The 17,404-nt window shown below is 38.3% G+C and overlaps 1 protein-coding gene across 2 annotated transcripts in view; it reads left to right on the top strand.

The window, feature by feature from the left end:
• The window catches only part of PLPP1 (phospholipid phosphatase 1), a 63,289-nt gene that overhangs the window by 37,326 nt on the left and 8,559 nt on the right, over positions 1-17,404 (top strand). For both annotated transcript variants that reach the window (XM_036402791.2, XM_036402790.2), the window contains exon 4: positions 11,522-11,579. In XM_036402791.2, coding sequence (XP_036258684.1) covers positions 11,522-11,579 — 58 coding nt within the window. The remainder of the gene's footprint in view (positions 1-11,521; positions 11,580-17,404) is intronic.

Raw genomic sequence — 17,404 nt, 5'->3', positions numbered from 1 at the left:
TCTGACTCTGTCATTGGGATGTACTGAACCATGGTGTGGCAATATTAAGTGGTGGCTCCCAACTCATTTTGGCAGTCAGGAATTGCTAATTCAACATTGGTTGCCTTTGCATAGATAAGCATTTGGAATCTCCAGAAAGCAAGATCTGGAACCCAGGAAACACTTGGCTAGATGGACCTGAACCTGGTAAAGGTCAGTGTTAGTTGTCATCTTAAGCAAAGAATGAGTATTTCCTCTTGGTTGTAAAATTTAATCTCAAAAAAATTACACCTAAAAATTTAAATAAAGATTCTGTTGATTTTTTTTTTGGAGGCGATTGAGAACTGAGTAATGATGATAGGTGTTTCTCTCCAGTTTTATTAAGTTCTTTCTAGAAGAAATAAGAACTAAAACAAGATCAAACAAAGCTCCCTAAGCCTTCCCAGCAAAGAACGAATCAAAACTGAACAAAAACTCTACAAAATCTATGAAGGAACCCCCAAACCAAGCTTCTGGTATTGACAAGTTGTGTGTGATTCAAAGAATATTTGAATTAGTCTTATTTAATTTTCAAACAATGTAGAAGGTACTGTATAGAGCTTACATTATTTTTAGAATTTAATTTAGGATTGTGCTGTCACGTTGGTGAGTGTGTATATATATATAATTTTATAAACTTGGCAGTACAATCTGCATTTTAAAACCTTGTGTAAAGGTCAGGTGCATCGAGTCTGATACTATTTAAATTTACATTTTATCCACAAAATGTTAAAAAATAAGTATTGTGCCATGAAGTATGCTGTACTCTTACTCAGTGTCTGCTGAATAATTTCACAGGGATGATTATATACTAGGGTGTAATAATGTACTAGTTAGTGCTCATGCAAATGATGCCTCCCTAGAACTTCCCAGCTTTAGACTGTACTTCTTTTAATTTTCTCATTTAAAAATCATTTCCTGCAGTAATAATGTAGGGAAAAAACAAGTTTACAATGTCTGTATTCAGTAAGGAATGACAAACACAAATTTACTAATGTTGTGTCGAATTAACAACATTAACCCTTGAAAGCAAAATGCTTTTATTTTATGCATTCCTCTTCTTCCTTCTCTTCCTGTTTTTCTGTTGTGCCGTAGTGGGTATGTAAGTCTCTGAAACAGACTAACTGAGACAAATCCACTTAGTGGATACAAATTTAAGAATCAATTCAGATATCTGGTTATTGGGTTATAAAGGTATTCTTCATAGTTTTGGATTAATGTGAGATAAGTATTTTTATACCAATGATGGTGAAAGCTATTTTTAAAAAAACTTTATAAAATATCATCATAAAGAGGCTTAAGTTATTCCAGAAAATAAATATGCTGGCTTCTCTCATTTCTCCTAAAAGATCATTTTCTAGCCTTTTGAGTATATCTTTTGAGTTACCTTCTCCCCATTATTATAATGTCCACATAATCTTGAAGACTGGGGAGATGTTGTTACAGTGATTGGCAAGAATGGGTTAAATGTTTGATTAATGTGGAATTTTGACAAAGCCCTGTGAGTACTCATCCATTTTTTTAACCATGGGGAGGACACGCTGGCTCCTTCACATGGCTTTTTAGAGGTGTCTCAACAGCCTCATCATGGCATCATCTGCCTTCCTCAGCACCACTGGATGTGTGTCTCATGGACTCATGGGCTTGTCTGACTAATCCTGGTAAGATCCTCTGTGGCTGGATACTACCTCTCCTCGCTGAACTTTGCTACTAAGCATGAGGACCTGGAGGCTGGAAAAGATCTTTCTAATTGCTGACCTTCTTTAATGAATTTGTATTTTGTTTTTATACCTCTCCAGCTGTACCTTATGGTGAGTTAAAAGGAGAATGGTCAACATATGGTTTAATTTCTTGAAACCTTCAATTCACTGACTTTTACTCTGAGGTTTATTTATTGAGCTCTCATTTAAGGTGTAGATTTGGAGGCCTTCTTGTCTCTTAAAACATCTACTCTTGAGGTGTTGCTGGCTTGTTTTGGTTCTTCTTTTGAGATGCATAAATGAGGGGTTTCTGTTACATTCATATATAAGATCTGGATCTTATAAATGCCAGATGTCCCCTTGTGATGGAATTTTATTGTCCTTTAAGACTGCAGCTGAAAAATCTGGATTGAATTTCAAACCTGGATAATTGCTGGGTCCAGTTTTTGGGGTTTTTAAAAAATATGATAAAACTGAGTCTTCAGGAATGCAATTCCAAAACTTATTTCACATTTTGGAACTGATATATTGATACTACTTCCATAATAATGCAGTTTCAGTGTCATACAAGGAGGCAGGTCAGGTTTCTGTTTCTGAAAGTGGAGTAATGAATACTGCAAGGGCAAGAAGATGCATGTAGCAAACATCTCACCCCCCTAGTTATTCTATGCCCATTAAAATGAGAAAGTGGATCCCCTACTTAGCAGGGTTCTATACTCATCATGTAAACCAAGCAGCCTTTTTATTCCATGAGTGTAAAGTGCTTGAGTGTCCTGCTCTTAGACACAGAACAGTAGCAGATGGGAGGCTGTAAGCATAACATGTTCTTCCTTAGTTAAAACACATTTTTCTTGAAAGCAGTATGTACTACATTTTAGCTGAGGAGTGTGCGTTTGTCACATTAATGCAATAACTAACTTCTAGCTGGGAGTGGGAAGTCCAGATCTTTTCTACTGAAGGATGTGAAAATATGTCTAAACAGTCCTTTGGAAGACTAGCCCTTTAAGCAAATAGTTCTAGGTGTGATGGCAAGTTTCTAACTGAGCACTTAAGAGTGTGTGCGTGCAGTGTTTGTGTACACGCATACTCTGTTTTGCTTAACCTCTGTTCCTGAACACATGTGGGTGATCTGCAAATGAATACTGACAGTGGCAACCACTTAAAGTGGTTTCTGTAATTATGTTCTCTAGTATGTATTATAAGGAATTTGTTGTTAAGGCCTTTTGTAGCTGAAGTTTGAGTCATGTTGTTAATCAATTCGGAGAACATGCTTTAATATTTCAGAGCTTTAGAATGAAGCTAGAACAAAATCATTAGTTATTGTTCTCAAAAATCCACATTTTCCCTTCATGGGACAGGTGAACATGAAGGAAGAACAGAGCATGGTATGAATATTCAGAAAGTGAACTGAATGCCAGCATATTCACACAGGTTGATAGTGGCCTTCTCTTCTAAGGACGTTAAGTTTGGTTGCAGTTTGCAGTACAGTTTGTTGTATCTTGTTGCTTTAACAATGGTCAAACTAATTCTCCTCAGTACAAATTCTTGTACAGTGTAATATTTTTTTCCCTATATATAATTGTCCTCCAGTCCTCTACCTGCTTAGGCTTTCCAAATTTACTACAAATTTTTCTTGAAAGCAGTATGTACTACATTTTAGCTGAGGAGTGTGCGTTTGTCACATTAATGCAATAACTAACTTCTAGATATTACTTTTTGTTAGATATTACTTTTTTTTGCTTCTTTTGCTGAGTATGGATGTTGCAGTGGGACCTAAAAGTTCAGAGTTCTGGGTTGGGAGCAACACTGAAAGCCTCATGACAAAGCAGATCCAGGAATCTGTCCCGGAAACTGCCCTTCCTAGATTATTTGTCAGCTCACTAAGCACATGCATAGAAATTAAACCTTTGAACCTGAAGTGGTAAATATTACACCATATTGTAGAAGGCTGCTTCTTCAGAGACACCCTATGCAGTCCGAGCTTTGTTGTCCCCGAAAAGCACACTTGCACAGCTAGCAAGGACGTGTTTGTGCGTGAAACACTTCCTTTTAGCTTAAACTTAACTTTGGATATTTGTAGCCCTCTAATTTCAGTCTGTCAGTTTTCTGTTTGTGGTAACGGATAATGCAGCTGTCAAGGTTCATAATTATAATTGTATTACTGATGTACAGATTCATATTACAACTCAGATGTCTAAAGGAAAAAACAGTTCCCTGCTTCAGTTGATGTATTGCTCCTATGCTGACTGTGCTCAAAACCAGCTGTGTGTAGTCTGCCACTGCAAATTCAAAATGTAATCTTCAAAGAAAGTTTTTTAGGAAATTAGAGCTGACTGTTTTGACATTGATAATTTATTTCAACAGAATTGCCAAGGTAGTGCCCTTTACCAATCATGTGCCAGGAATTTGTCAGCTTTGTTCATATCTCCTGCTCTGGTTGTAGCCCTGCATGAGCTGTGAGTGCAGATAAATCACTGAGCAGTTCCAGAAGCAGGGTGCCCCTGCCAGACAGCTGGTATGGGACTGACCCATATAACTTTGTTTGAAGTTCAACCAAACTTGTGAAACTCTCATGTTGTCTGTTCTGTGTATCCCTTCAAAACTATAACTGTGTTAAAACAAAAAACAACTATGAGTCCAAAAAACCTTTGCAAAACTTCCAAGGCTTATGTATTATTTACTTCTATTTAAATGAATGCTTTTGTTTTCCCTTGTTTCATTAGATAGCAACTGGTTTGCTCTGGAATTTTTAAACTTAGGTCAAGAGTCTGAACATTCACTTTAAGTAAACCTATTTCTATTAAATGACCTGTCTGTCCCTCTCCTTATCTGTCTCCCTGCCTGTCAGTAAGGGGAGTATTTCTATAGTAAAGTATTATTTTGCATTAAAATTACTTGACTTTTATAGAATGTACCAATATTCTGTTTTGAAACTTCTTGAAGCTCTGTTGAAAACCAAAGTGCACTTAATGATTCAAGCATAACTAAATGGATTACTTCTCATTTGGCAGTTTCCATCAGTGTCATGAATCAGAAATTGGACATGCCAGACACTTACTATGTGTTTACTAGGGGCATACTGGTATGTTGTATATAGGACTGCTTATTTCTTTTATGGAGCTTTCAACCTGTGAAATGCTCTACACTACTGAAATTTCCATGTATAGGAGTTTTCATCAGAGGCTGATTTACTAGTTATCACTTCTGAAAATGTACATGCAAAAAAAACATGCAGAAAACAACTGAAGCAGCTTGGATACCAAGTCATTTGAAAGGAGTAGAAGTCCACACATGTACTACTGTTCAGATAGTGCAGCTTTTTCCTTAAGCACTTCTTTCACCCTTATGTCGTTACTATTCAAAATATAATGTGGTTGGTTTGGGAACACTTACAGACCTAGTGAAATTATTAATCATATTTGAGAAGTTTGAGAAGGAACTTAGAGCAACTATGCATAATTTTACATGGAAGGAAAAATGAGCCATGATAATGAATAAAAGCCTTTAAATATTTAACCCTCAGAAGTTTCTAGGCTGCTGGTGCATGTTGAAATGGGGCTGTACTTGATCTGGGAGCAAAAGGAGCTGCCTTTGCAAAAGAAACTGACTGGTGGTAGGGAGAATTGAATCTGGAAAGTGAACATGCTCTAATGAAATGAGATGCAGTTCTGCAATCTGGATCTTGTTCCTGAGCTTACATCTCCTTTGCCTTAGTGTGAATTGGACCTTTTGAATAGTGATAGGTAACATTCATTTTCGTGACTGAAACTAGAACCCTTCCCTCTTTAATGGTTTTCAGACTAAGCTGGGATGAAATCTGTTTCAGTAGCTTATCCTGCTTAAGGTCATTTGAAATCAAAATATGTACTCGTGTTCAGTGCATCGTGAAAATTATTTGGAAGCTAGCTGTGGCCATCCAAGCAGGTAGATGCATCTTCTCATTCACAGAATTTCACTGGTTTGCAAAACTTATATCTAAGGTAACAGGAGGAAAAAGTCTTATAAGATAAAATTTGGGGTGTGTGTAACTGTATCAAGCACATAGTACTGCAGGAGCACGTATCCCCTTAACTGTTCTCCCACTGCTTCCTTTCCTTTTCCCCTTTGAAGATTACAGGAATCTGCTGGAAGATGTGTCCTGCATACTTGTCAAGCACTTCTTACCCAAAGTAGTCCCTTTAAGAAGGAATAGCACATAAATCCCTGATTTAATAGAGATTATAATTTTCTGTCTTCATTCCCTTTATGAAAAATAACATTACTGCCAATCAAAAATGTATTGTGGGTAAGTTATGCAGACACAATAAATGGAATAGGAGTGTTCTAGTGCATGTGAGAGCAAACTACTACTCTTTAGAAATGTTGGTTTGAGTACCTCTTGCTGCCATTTTCACTTTTAGTCTTTTCCTGAGATGGAATTATTACTAAGAGAAGTAAACAAAGTCACAATTTTTATTTTCTTCCTTATTGGAAGAGGCTACCTGGAAATGTAATGGAAAGTTAAACTTTCCTTTTGTGCATTAAGTTAAATGGAATGATAAAATCAGAACCGTTGAAAGATAACTTGTTTTGTAATAGTTTTGCAATGTGCACGAGGAAATTGCAGCATGGAATTTTGTTGGACTTTGGAATATTGAAAGCTCAAAGTGTACATGTTTTTGTGTGGCATAAATGACAAGATTTGGTAACTGCTTGCCTCTTTGCTAAAAAAAAAATAAATTGGAAGTTCACGTGTAGATTGCTGCTTATTTTAAAAGGAAAAAAACAGTAACAGTATGAAATTTTTTAGTACTGATTATTTTACAGTCAAGTTTATTTCCCTGGTAGCTGTTGATACAAACTTCTGCTGTCAGATGTGAAATAGCTAGTTTAGGTAGTCATTGCTCTGTTAGGTTGTTCCATCAGTGTGTAATACTTTTGTTCAAATCAAATTTACAGAATATCTGCATGCCTGAATGTACCATCAGTTAGTTTTGTCAGTTCCCGGAGAGTAAAGAAACAAACCCCCATAAAATCCTGCTTTTAACCAGCTTCAGAATCTGGTCAATCTAGCACTTAAGACAACCCTTGCAGTACTCTACTGCTAATTAAAACTACTTCATGTTGATGCTGAGCTTGAGGAAAAGTTACTTTATACTCCTGTTTCTTGCACAATCAGCAGTCTTTGTTTCAAAGGCTGGTGGTTAGGAAGGTGATTAGAAATAGGTAAATACCTATCTCTTCTTAGAACCTGTTGGATTGGGTTTATATCAGTAGGATAAGCAGGGAAATTTAATTGTGTGTGATAGACTGCAAAAGGAAAAAAGTGGAAGGTCTGCAAAAACATGGTCACAGTATCAAATCATGTGTATTACATATCATTGCATTACATTGGCAGCTTCCTCACTGTCTACTGCTGCATAAAGCAGAGCTGAGTGGAACCACCCTTCACCCAGATATGGTTATGGAATTGTGCAAGATACTTGCTAGTAAATGTTAGGTCTCCCTTTGAAAAAATTATCAATGAAATATTCCAGAGGAGGACCGCTGAATTGGAAAGACTCTAGCAGCGTTTTCCTGTGTAAATGTGTGGCTTTGTACTAAAGTGTGGGTATAATTACTGTCAGACAAGGAAAAAAGTGGAGAAATTTGGAACATGGGGTTCTGAGTAGTTCTTGATTTTGTTCAGTAGATAAACTGCTTTTGTATTTATTTCAACTTTTCTTTGCAGTAATGACAAAAGGGCTTAATTTCAGAGTCCTCAAAACTTGCTGCTCCCACTGATCTTGTAAGTTGTAGTAGTGCAAGTCCAGCACATGAGGAAAGAGTGAATCTTGGGAGAACAAGTTGATTGTTGAATGCAGAGAAAATTGACTTTAAAGAATGTGGTGTTTAAGTGTAGAATTAGAACTTTAAACCATGGCACTGAAATACTAGAAATATTTCACTGACAAGCGTGTGTCACAAGCGTTGGCTTACTCAACACAGGCATGCTGAGCTTCAGCACTCTGGCATTTATTCCCTTCCAGATCATGGAATGGGTAACACAAATGTCAGTGGAAGCTTTGAGTCAGACTGGGAGAATCCAGAGAACTTGAAGATGGAAAGGACATGCTGGCTAATCCAGCTGGGTGTATTTATTTGCTTTGACATGGGAGTGTGCATAATGTTTTGCTGAGCCTTCTGTTTTTCTCTAAGGGATCATTTCATAATTCTGTAGTTACGTTGGGAAGATTTCCTTATCAGCCTCTGACATGTCTATTGAAGCACCACAGGATGCCCTTTCTTGTGGAATATCTCTTTCTACTGTCATTTACTTTAATTTCTCACCATTTAATGCTCCACTGTAGCAAATGTGTTTAGCTGTTCTCTAGCTGTTCTCAGGCTGTTAATTTCCCTGACATATGTCTTAAAGTTTCTGCACATTCAAGCGTTCATGTGAAAATATTAAATAAAACATCAAGCTTGTTTACTGAGTTCCAGTGTCAGTAATTACCTTAAGAAGGCATGTACTTTACAAAATAATGCCAAGCAGAACTTACTACTTAAAACATGCATTTTCTTGTAAGTCACAGTCCAAGAAAAATGATCCTTTTATGTGCTGTGTACTGTGTTCAATTTTTCTACTAATTGAAGAAACATAACCTGTCAGGCTGGCTCTGCTCCCTGGGCTAAGCTGGCCTTGTGCATGGAAAGTAATAGAAGGTTGTCAGTGTCAAGTCCTCCAAGGCAATCTCTCTTAGTCTTGCTTATCTGGGCTTAGAAATCCTGCCTAAAATAACAAAGTCATTCAGCTGACATGCTTCTTGTAGGAATTGTTTGTACTTTGATTATTTTTCCAGGTATTCTTTAAAAATGCAGACATTCAGTAATGAACCATAGTGATAAATTGTAGTCAATCTTACGGCAACCTTTTTAAGAACTACTGTGTCTTTACTTGTGTCATTACTTTTTTACTGTCTTTGTCTTTATTGGAAACTATGTGAAATTCATGACGAAGCTAAGTTTCAAAAAAGCAAAACAGCCCTTAAAATACCTTCTTTTAAGACCTTTTTATGATGTCCAGCTCTACTGTGTACATTGGAAACTAGGAGTATACTTTAAACCTCAACTGAGACCTGAAACTGGTTTTATGATACTACTTAAGGCATTCTTCTAACTTGGGAATAATGTGTTGTCCAAGTGGAAGTAATTAAAGCTTGTGCTTTTTTCCTGTTAAAATGAAGCCATATTTCTGACATAGGAAGAGATCTGTGGGATAGGTATTGATGGAGTGAAAGACTCTGAAAAACTGTTTTTTTGATGTCAGAATTGGCCATTTCAGAAACAATCAGAACAAGACTGCACTTGCCAGCTCTATTTCATGATACTTCAATTTCACCGGATATTGTTCTAAGACTATTTTGAAAAGGATATTTTGGAATCTGATGTGTGAATTCTATTGGGCTAAGTTAGCCTTTCTTTCACTGGTGAAAGGTGGGGATTGGAGAGTTGTCTCTACTGTTTTATTGCTGGCTCATGGCAAACCAGCACTTGCAGTAGGATCACAAAGAAGACAAGTGCTTGGCTGGTCTGATAGACATGACATTCCCCTGGCTTTGGGAAGACATTATTTATGTGCTGATGAATTGTTGGGAAATTTTTTGTTGTCAATATTAGTGTTTTGAAAGGATTTTAAGATCTTTTAAAATGTCTTTTTCTTAAGGAAGTCTAGAGACAGCAGTATTGCCAAAGAAGTTTCACTTCTTTGGGATTGCACTATGTGCAGGTTGGATCAGTACTTTGTCCCAGTTGTATTTCTGGCAATACTTCATGTGCTAAGCACAATATTTTCAGTCATGTACAGCATACTTATCTATGCCTGATAAGAAATGCATTCAAAGTTTGTAATATTCAACTTGGGACAAGGTATTCTTCATGTACCTTAGGCTAATAAATTCCAAAACCAAAAAATACAGTAGTCAAGAACACACTTAAAAGGGTACAGGAATTCCAAAATAAATTTAGGGAATGGTATTTTTTCCTTTTATCATTTACTAGTCTTCTAAATTCCTTCAGCTGGCCACAGGTTGCTTTCAATAGTTGTAGAAAATATCATCTTATGGCCAAGAGGAATACCCCCAGAGCTATTGGATAAAGTACTATCACAGGAGCCAATAATTCCTTATTCTGTATCTTCTGTAGAACAGCATGCTTTGCATTCTCAGATGACATGTTTGAAGGACAGGACTCTTCACAATGTTTGTTGTGTTGGTTTTCATAGTTGACTCTTGCCTAGAAATATTAAGTGTTTGAGTACAAGAGTGGAAAAGGGATGTCTAGCTACAGTGTAGTCTTAATTTTTGAACTTTAAACATCTGAAGCTAGTACATTGTCAAAGTTTTTCTTTTTAAGAAGCTAATTGGAAAATACCAGTTGGTGAAACAAAAGTCATCTTATTTCAGACTGCTTATTTAGTACCTCTGAAATCAAAAGCTGTTGCTGTCAGTATTTTAAATCAACTGTAAACAAAAAGCTCTAAAACCTCTGGAATAAACCTATGTAGACTTTTTCTGATGCAGTTTCTAAATGTTACACATGCCAAATAATTCAGGAAGTTTTGCAGTTTCACTTGTGCACAAGACAGTTTCATTGCCACCTTTGTGGTATTTGAGCAGGGCATCTTTAACCTCATTATCTTGCTGCATGTCAGAGCTGCCTTTGTTTCTCCTAGTCCAAAGAGTGGAAATGTTTCCTTTGACTAAGAGTTTCCCTGGCCACAGGGTCTCTGCCTGGCAGAGGCACCCCAAAACAAGGGACCTGGCGGATATGGTAGAGGTCAGACTGCAGAGCTTTGAAACTTCATTAAGCTGGGCATGTTTTTGTATGCCAAACTGCTGAGGGGGGAGTGCTGTGGTTGTTAAATGGCACAGAAGCCTGGCTGAAACCTGGCTGGTGGCCTGTGGAGCAGCACTGTTACAAGGCTCTGTGCATAAAATGGAAAAAAGTAGTGCCAAGTACAGTTCTTTCATCTCCCTGCTAAGACAAAATTGTCTTTACATTTTGCGTTATTTTCTTGAAGAAGAGGTGGATGACCTTTATTTTACATCTGTGGCTCCTCACAAAACCAGCTGTGCAGGGGAGGACCTGGCCAGAGGAATCCTGGACTGCCAGTGTCAGTTGTCAAGTCTTTGGGAGCTGAAGGCAATGTTGACACTCTCAATGAGATCACCAAGTACGAATCACTTCTACAAATTAGATGGAGTGTCATATTTTGCAGTTGACTGGCTAGTAAACTGCATTTGTGCCTTTCCCCCTACCTTTCAATAATAAATAATCAGGGTCTGTATGAATCATACATTTCACAAAGGTGTACAAATGTAATATAAACTACTACATATTATTTGTGAACTACTGCCTCTTGATGGTGACTAAATGCAAGTGATTGTTTTGGGGTGATTAATGTAATTTGTATTCATACATATACTGTGACTATAAGGGACTTTTAAGAAGTAAATACATTTAAAGTATTCTGGCATTTGTCAAGATGAACTATTAAGGGACACTTGTCTTTAAGATGTGTTCCCTTGCTGTTCGAACTTCAGTCAAAAGTCTAGTACTTACTGCCTGATGTAGAGATCAACTTAACTCTGGAAAAGGATAACTGCTGAGTAGTGAAGTCTGTACTCTTGGTCAAAATCTGTGTGATGTCCCTAGGGAGCCTCCTTGAAGAGTAGTATGGACATGTTTGCATTTACCAGTTCACTTGTATAATATACATTAGTATCACTGCAGACTGAATGTTTTAAAAGGAAACTGATGATGCCTGATCTTTTCTTTTCCAGACTATCATTTTATTCTGGCCATTCTTCATTCTCCATGTACTGCATGCTCTTCGTAGCAGTAAGTATGCTCTTTCCATCTAAGTGATAACAAAAGATGTGTTAGCTACCCAGTACTGAATACTTACTTGGCTGCTATGCATATGGCTTTTGTAGGATGCTTGTCTGGTACAGTTAAAGACTTCTCAGTAGGAGTTGTAAGGGTGGTGATACTGGGACAAGAAGTAGAATGATGTTCAGTATGCCAGAGAATACTTAATATGGTACTTGGCTTGTGTGCCGTGTCTAAAATGAGCCCGGTGACAAGTGTGTTTTGAAAAGAAGATGCTACTTAAATTAAGTTACATTTAAAGTATTATAAACCTTATAAAATTTATAAGGCTTATAATACTTTTAAATTTATAAGCCTTATAAAAATCTGTAATGAAACATGTCTGATCTAATGAGATGTGCAAAGCCTATTTTAAAATAAACAAAGACCCTTAAACACAGATCAGGTATGTCTGGGCCCATAAACACAAAACAGCAGATCAAATTGAATTTTCAAATTCCTTTTTATTTTTCTGTATTTTTTAAGGACAGAGAGGCAAGAGTGAGGAAAGCAAGGGGACAGTAAATATTAGTGATAAGATCAATTCAGAAGTGCTTCATTTCGGGATTACTATATTTTTGTTGAAATTGTTCCCGTGAACTAGGACAAATAATCTTCACTCTTAGGGAAGACTGATTTTATTGTTCTCCCCGTGCTAAGTGGTAACATAGAAGGCATTAACAACTTTATGGAATTTTGTTGTTAATGTAGTTGAAAATTAAACTCTAGTCCTGGACATAAGTTGCTAACATAATATATGCATTCCATGACTTTTACAGATCTCAGATTAAATTTTCTTTTTTTGTCTTTGTTGCATTTTATTTTTTTCACTCTCTCAAGGCATTAGTACAACATCCATTGTGAGTGAACCAATTGTTCAAACTAAATAAAAACCCCTGCAATTACACACAGAAGAGGTGGCTGTTCAATATGATTGAGGTAGTTTTTAAGCTTTATTTTAAAATAAAGCTATCTCAGAAGCTTGATGTTCAGTTTTGATCTGTTATGTAGGTTTTTTTATGGCTAAACCTGTTCAGATTGTCTTCCCTGCTTACCAGTCTTATCTAATGTAAATACAAAGAGTTCATAAAAGTATTATATCCTGGGTTTGACTCAAATATGGTGGTCTGACTTCCTGTTGGCTGTTAAAGTGTTTTTGCTCATTATGACTGGCAATCTCCAAAATTTTATGGGTCCACTCATAATAGCGCTTCAAAACCAAACCCACTCTTTCCATAGTACAGGGAAGCAATTACTGCTATACAGAGTGCACCCTAATACTGACTTACCCCTCTGGGCTCAGTCAGGCCCTTCCCATCCAACATCTTCTCACATGGTTTTGTTAAACAACGTGATAATGTGACACTTAAATCTCACAGAAGGACAAACCTGGAGATAAGAAAAACCTTGGTAGGTGTGTAGCAATATGTGTTGTTTATAATTCATACTGGCTGGATTTTAGTTGTCTGTCAGGGATCTGAAGCTGTCTGAGCTTTTACCTCTGTCCCATGTGTATAAGGTATGTTCTTCTGCAGGCTGGGTAAACGGTGGTGGTCAGGAGAATTCTCAACTCATTAATTGAAGGTAATGGGTCACATTAGGTAATACAACCCTCTAGATGCATACAAGACAGAAGATGTCTTGAACAGCCTGGACTTAAGACCTTGTTTAGTTAACCTACTGGGCTTGGAAAAAATTCAGCCTTTGGCAAGAAAGTAAAGAGTTCTTTATTTTGAAGTTACTAACTTCATGTGGCTTGAATAATGCTTTCTGGAGTGCCTGTGGCATATTCTTTTGAATCCATGCAAAGAGCTTGTCTGGAAAGTTCTTGAAGAGGAAATTATGAACCTTAGCTGTCTTGGGGCTTTGTGTGTATGAGTTTGATTCTTGGCAACCTCCCACATGGGCAGGTGGCAAGTCAGTGCAAATCAAACCCTTCCTATGCAAGCTACATCAGAATACCATAAATCCTGTCTTTGTGTCTGTCCTGGTTCAGACACTTGCTGTGCTCAGAGCTGTCCTTGTGTTCACTCAGGTCTGTAGTAACTGCAAAACATGGCTTTGCTTAGTAGCATCCTTAAACTAGAGGGGTACAAATGCCTTTAACTCTTCTAAGATGACAGGAAGTGTTTCACTGGAGATCACTTTGTTTTCCATTAATTAGTCAATGAGTTTCCAGAGCCCTGTCTGTTTCTGCACCCATTTTTTGTCTTTGGCTGAGCCATATTGCCCATTAAAAATAAAGAGGCTTTGTGGAGATTAGACTTCTACTTCCTTCTGTCTGATAATAAGATTATTCATTATTCATAGAAACTGCCATGACGCCATTGTAGGGACATCTGAAGAAGAGAGCCATTAATGGCTCCTGTGCAGCATGTTTTTGTCTTGCTGATTAACATAGCCTTAGTGCATACCAAGAAACCAAATCGAGTTCAGATGTCTTCAAAAGGACAGCTAGTGCAGGAAGGTGAAGAAAATACACACACACACGTGCGCATGTGGCAAGGCAGAGTGCTGCTGCTGGCTCCAAGCCAAACCTGCAGCACTTGATGCCTTGTTTGTTTTCTGAACTCTGATGCTGGCTTCATCTGTGCCCTGCACCCGTTCTGCAGCCACGGGCTGAGTCACCAGCAGGACAGGCTGTTAGCATGTGGCATTACTCAGAGGCTGTGTTAATGATAACCAGACACTAGCATGCCGCTTTCTGGAGCGGCTGGAGGAGTCTGGGGGGTGTGTGTGTGTGTGTGTGTACTGCAGAAAGTGTGCTCTTAAAAGGTAGCTGCTGAATGTATGTCAGTGTCAGGTGAATCCATGACTGTAGACAACCAGTCCTCGGAGGAGCAGCTGAGGGAGCTGGGGGCTCAACCTGGAGAAAAGGAGGCTCAGGGGTGACTTTACAGCTCTAAAACTGCCTCAAAGGAGGTTGTAGCCAGGTGGGGTCCTGGGCAGCCAGCAACAGGATGAGAGTACTTGGAAAAGATTGTCAAGCATTGGACCCAGCTACCCCCGGGAAGTGGTGAAATTGCCATCCCTGGAAGTAGTTAAAAGAGAAGTGTGGATGTGACACCTGGGGACATAAATGAGTGCTGGATTTGGCAGTGCTGTGTTAACAGTTGAACTCAAATGATCTCAAGGCTCTTTTCCAACCTAAACAATTCTGTGATTCTATGACATTTTTGACTTGGCAAGCATTTGGATTTCTTCAAGAGTCTGAATTATGCTAAGGAGTATTCCTTTCTTCTGCTTGCCAGGAGATTGCCAAAATTGAGTCCTCACTGCATGACTTTGCTGGTATCAGGAGAAAAAGCTGCAATTTTGAACATAATCCTATGCTGCGTGTCCCATCTCATAGCAGGGGCCACACATGGAAACACCACGCACTGTATTAGTCATCAAATTCTCTACTTTAACTCTTTGTTGCATGGAAATGTTAAATAGTTTATATTATCCATCTGTTTAAATAAGCAGCAGTATACATAATTTGTTGCTCTCACAGCACAGAGGTCATTGCACCTGTAAAAAAGCTGTTGTGTCTCGCTAGAAAAATTTAAATCTTGGGTTTTCAGCCCACTCCCAGGTTAAAGTTAAGTTTCTTATGTTTCCTAACAGAGAATTAATGAAACCCCAGAAAAAAACCTGCTTGCAGTCTGTCAGTCTAGGAAGCTATGGTGGAGAATGTATTTTGAGACTCATTTGGCAGAGCTAGATGGGTTAGTTGGGTCCAAGTAGAGCTGTTATCTCTGGGATAAGAGCTTCTGCCAACAGCAGCTTTGTGTGCAAGCTAGAGGGAATTTGACCGCAACAGTATGTGGGAATCCAGTGACCTAAAAACAGATGATGGATCCCAAATTATCTGTGTTGTCCTCTCCTGATGCTGCTCCTTTTTTTCCACAATTAAACAGCTGGCATGACCTCTCCTGTTTCAAAACTATTGAATCCTGGTTTGGAAATGGGAGAGCAAGTGTAGTGGAGCACCTCTTCTACCAGTGTCCATGTGACCAAACTAGCACTTTGGCCCTAGAGGGGGGATGCTGCAGGTAGTTCTTGACTTTTCAAGTTAAGTATGTTTAAAAAGTTATTTTAAATTAAAATGCTAAATGCATGCTGCCATCAGTAGTGAGAACAGTTGGTAGAAATGGGTGTGGCCCTGAGGATTATGTTTCTGTAACAGAATCAGTTTTGGCTGTAGCTGGCCTGGGCACTTCCCTGCCGGCACCTATTCCAGGATGAAGAATAGAGCTGCACAAACCCAGAGGCAAATAGCAAAGCCAAGAGGCACTGCTATTCTGGGGATGGCAACGTGTTTGTGCTGCTTAGACTTGGGACAGAAAGGGATGATGAATCTTGCACAACGTAACTTGAGTGGCTCTCCTACAAGTCATTGGGAACATTTTATGTATCCAAGGTCACATGGATTTACAGATGAGGACAGTAAATGGTGTTTCAATGGCTGGGACTGAAAAAGGCTGCAGCCTTCTTTTGCAGAGAGATCATAGGATAAACACAAGTGAAAACAGGCTTTAGGTTGCTTTTGTTACTCAGTGCTCTGAAATGTGCCAGTCAACCTCTGCTCTCAAACTCTGATTTTAATTGTTTATGTTGGGATGGGAAGTTGTGTGAAACATTACTCAAACGACTCTTTGACACAGTATTTTAGCTATGTCTGTTTGCACAGCACCTATTTCTTCACTTTTGCAAATGCTTTTGACTAGAGCTACAGAACTGTCTTTATTGTGTTCTTGCCCACATGAAAGTTGAGGACTAGTCTTGCAAAACTAATGAAAACACATGTGTTACTGAAAATGCTTTGTTTGGCTGTAGCTGTGCATAGTATCAAGTACCTTACTTTCAGCAGATGAAAAAATAAAGGATAACTGGTCTTGCTGCAAGGCTCAAGTATGGAAGCACTCATGCTTCTACCTGTATGTGCTCCTAGTATTCTTTTAATACTGTTATTTAGACTTTTTATGGTAAGAAAACAAAAAAACCTGATTTCTCCATGGTTTGCTTGGAAGTTAGGGTCACTAGTAATAATTCCCATATTGTGAACTGGCTCCTCTAGAACTGAGCTGAAAGCAATACATTGCAGTGCTCTAATTCTTCTAGTAAATGTTAAAGTACCAACTTCCAGCGTTTTTTTCTATCAGAAAAGAGGTAAGTGTTGTATTCCAATTTACAACAGAATAAAATGTTACTGTTTATCCTACTCTATGGTAAAAATTATGTCAATGTGAAATTATTTTGGCAATGTACAGCCAAATTGAGGCTGGAGAATTAAAACCCAAATAACCCCATTGCTCACTGGAAAAGTAGTATTTGTTTAGAACAGATTGATTACAGTGTTGATATTGAATTGAAAGCTGAGCTGTTACTAGTAACAGGCATTTATGCCCATTGCTTAGGAGGCAGCTTTTGCACATCAGCTGCCTTTGACAGCAGAATGCAGCTATCTTAGAGAGCCTGGACTGGTATATATTCTGCCTTTTCTTGCTAGTTCAGCCGCTTCCTCCCCAGTTCAGCTCTCCCATAGATCAGTTCCCTGTAGGGTTGTTCAAACATCAGAGCTGACACAGGGAAGACAGATATGGTCAGAGTAATAGGGATATACCATCCCTTTGAACAGCAGCTCAGGCATACCCCCACAGTGAAGGCACTGCAGACCTGTATCTTCTTCCCTCACTGGAAGGGGAAGAACTAATTCTGAACTGTTGCTTCTTTCTTTTTTATTTTCTGCCCAATGAAAATAAAACAAAAGACATATAATAATGAGGATTGACCAGGGTCATAAATATGTA

Source organism: Molothrus ater, chromosome Z (genome assembly GCF_012460135.2).
Source record: "Molothrus ater isolate BHLD 08-10-18 breed brown headed cowbird chromosome Z, BPBGC_Mater_1.1, whole genome shotgun sequence".
In the NCBI taxonomy this organism is placed as follows: domain Eukaryota; kingdom Metazoa; phylum Chordata; class Aves; order Passeriformes; family Icteridae; genus Molothrus; species Molothrus ater.
The sequence above is the reverse complement of the archived record's forward strand: the minus strand, read 5'-3'. Positions and strand labels throughout refer to the sequence as shown.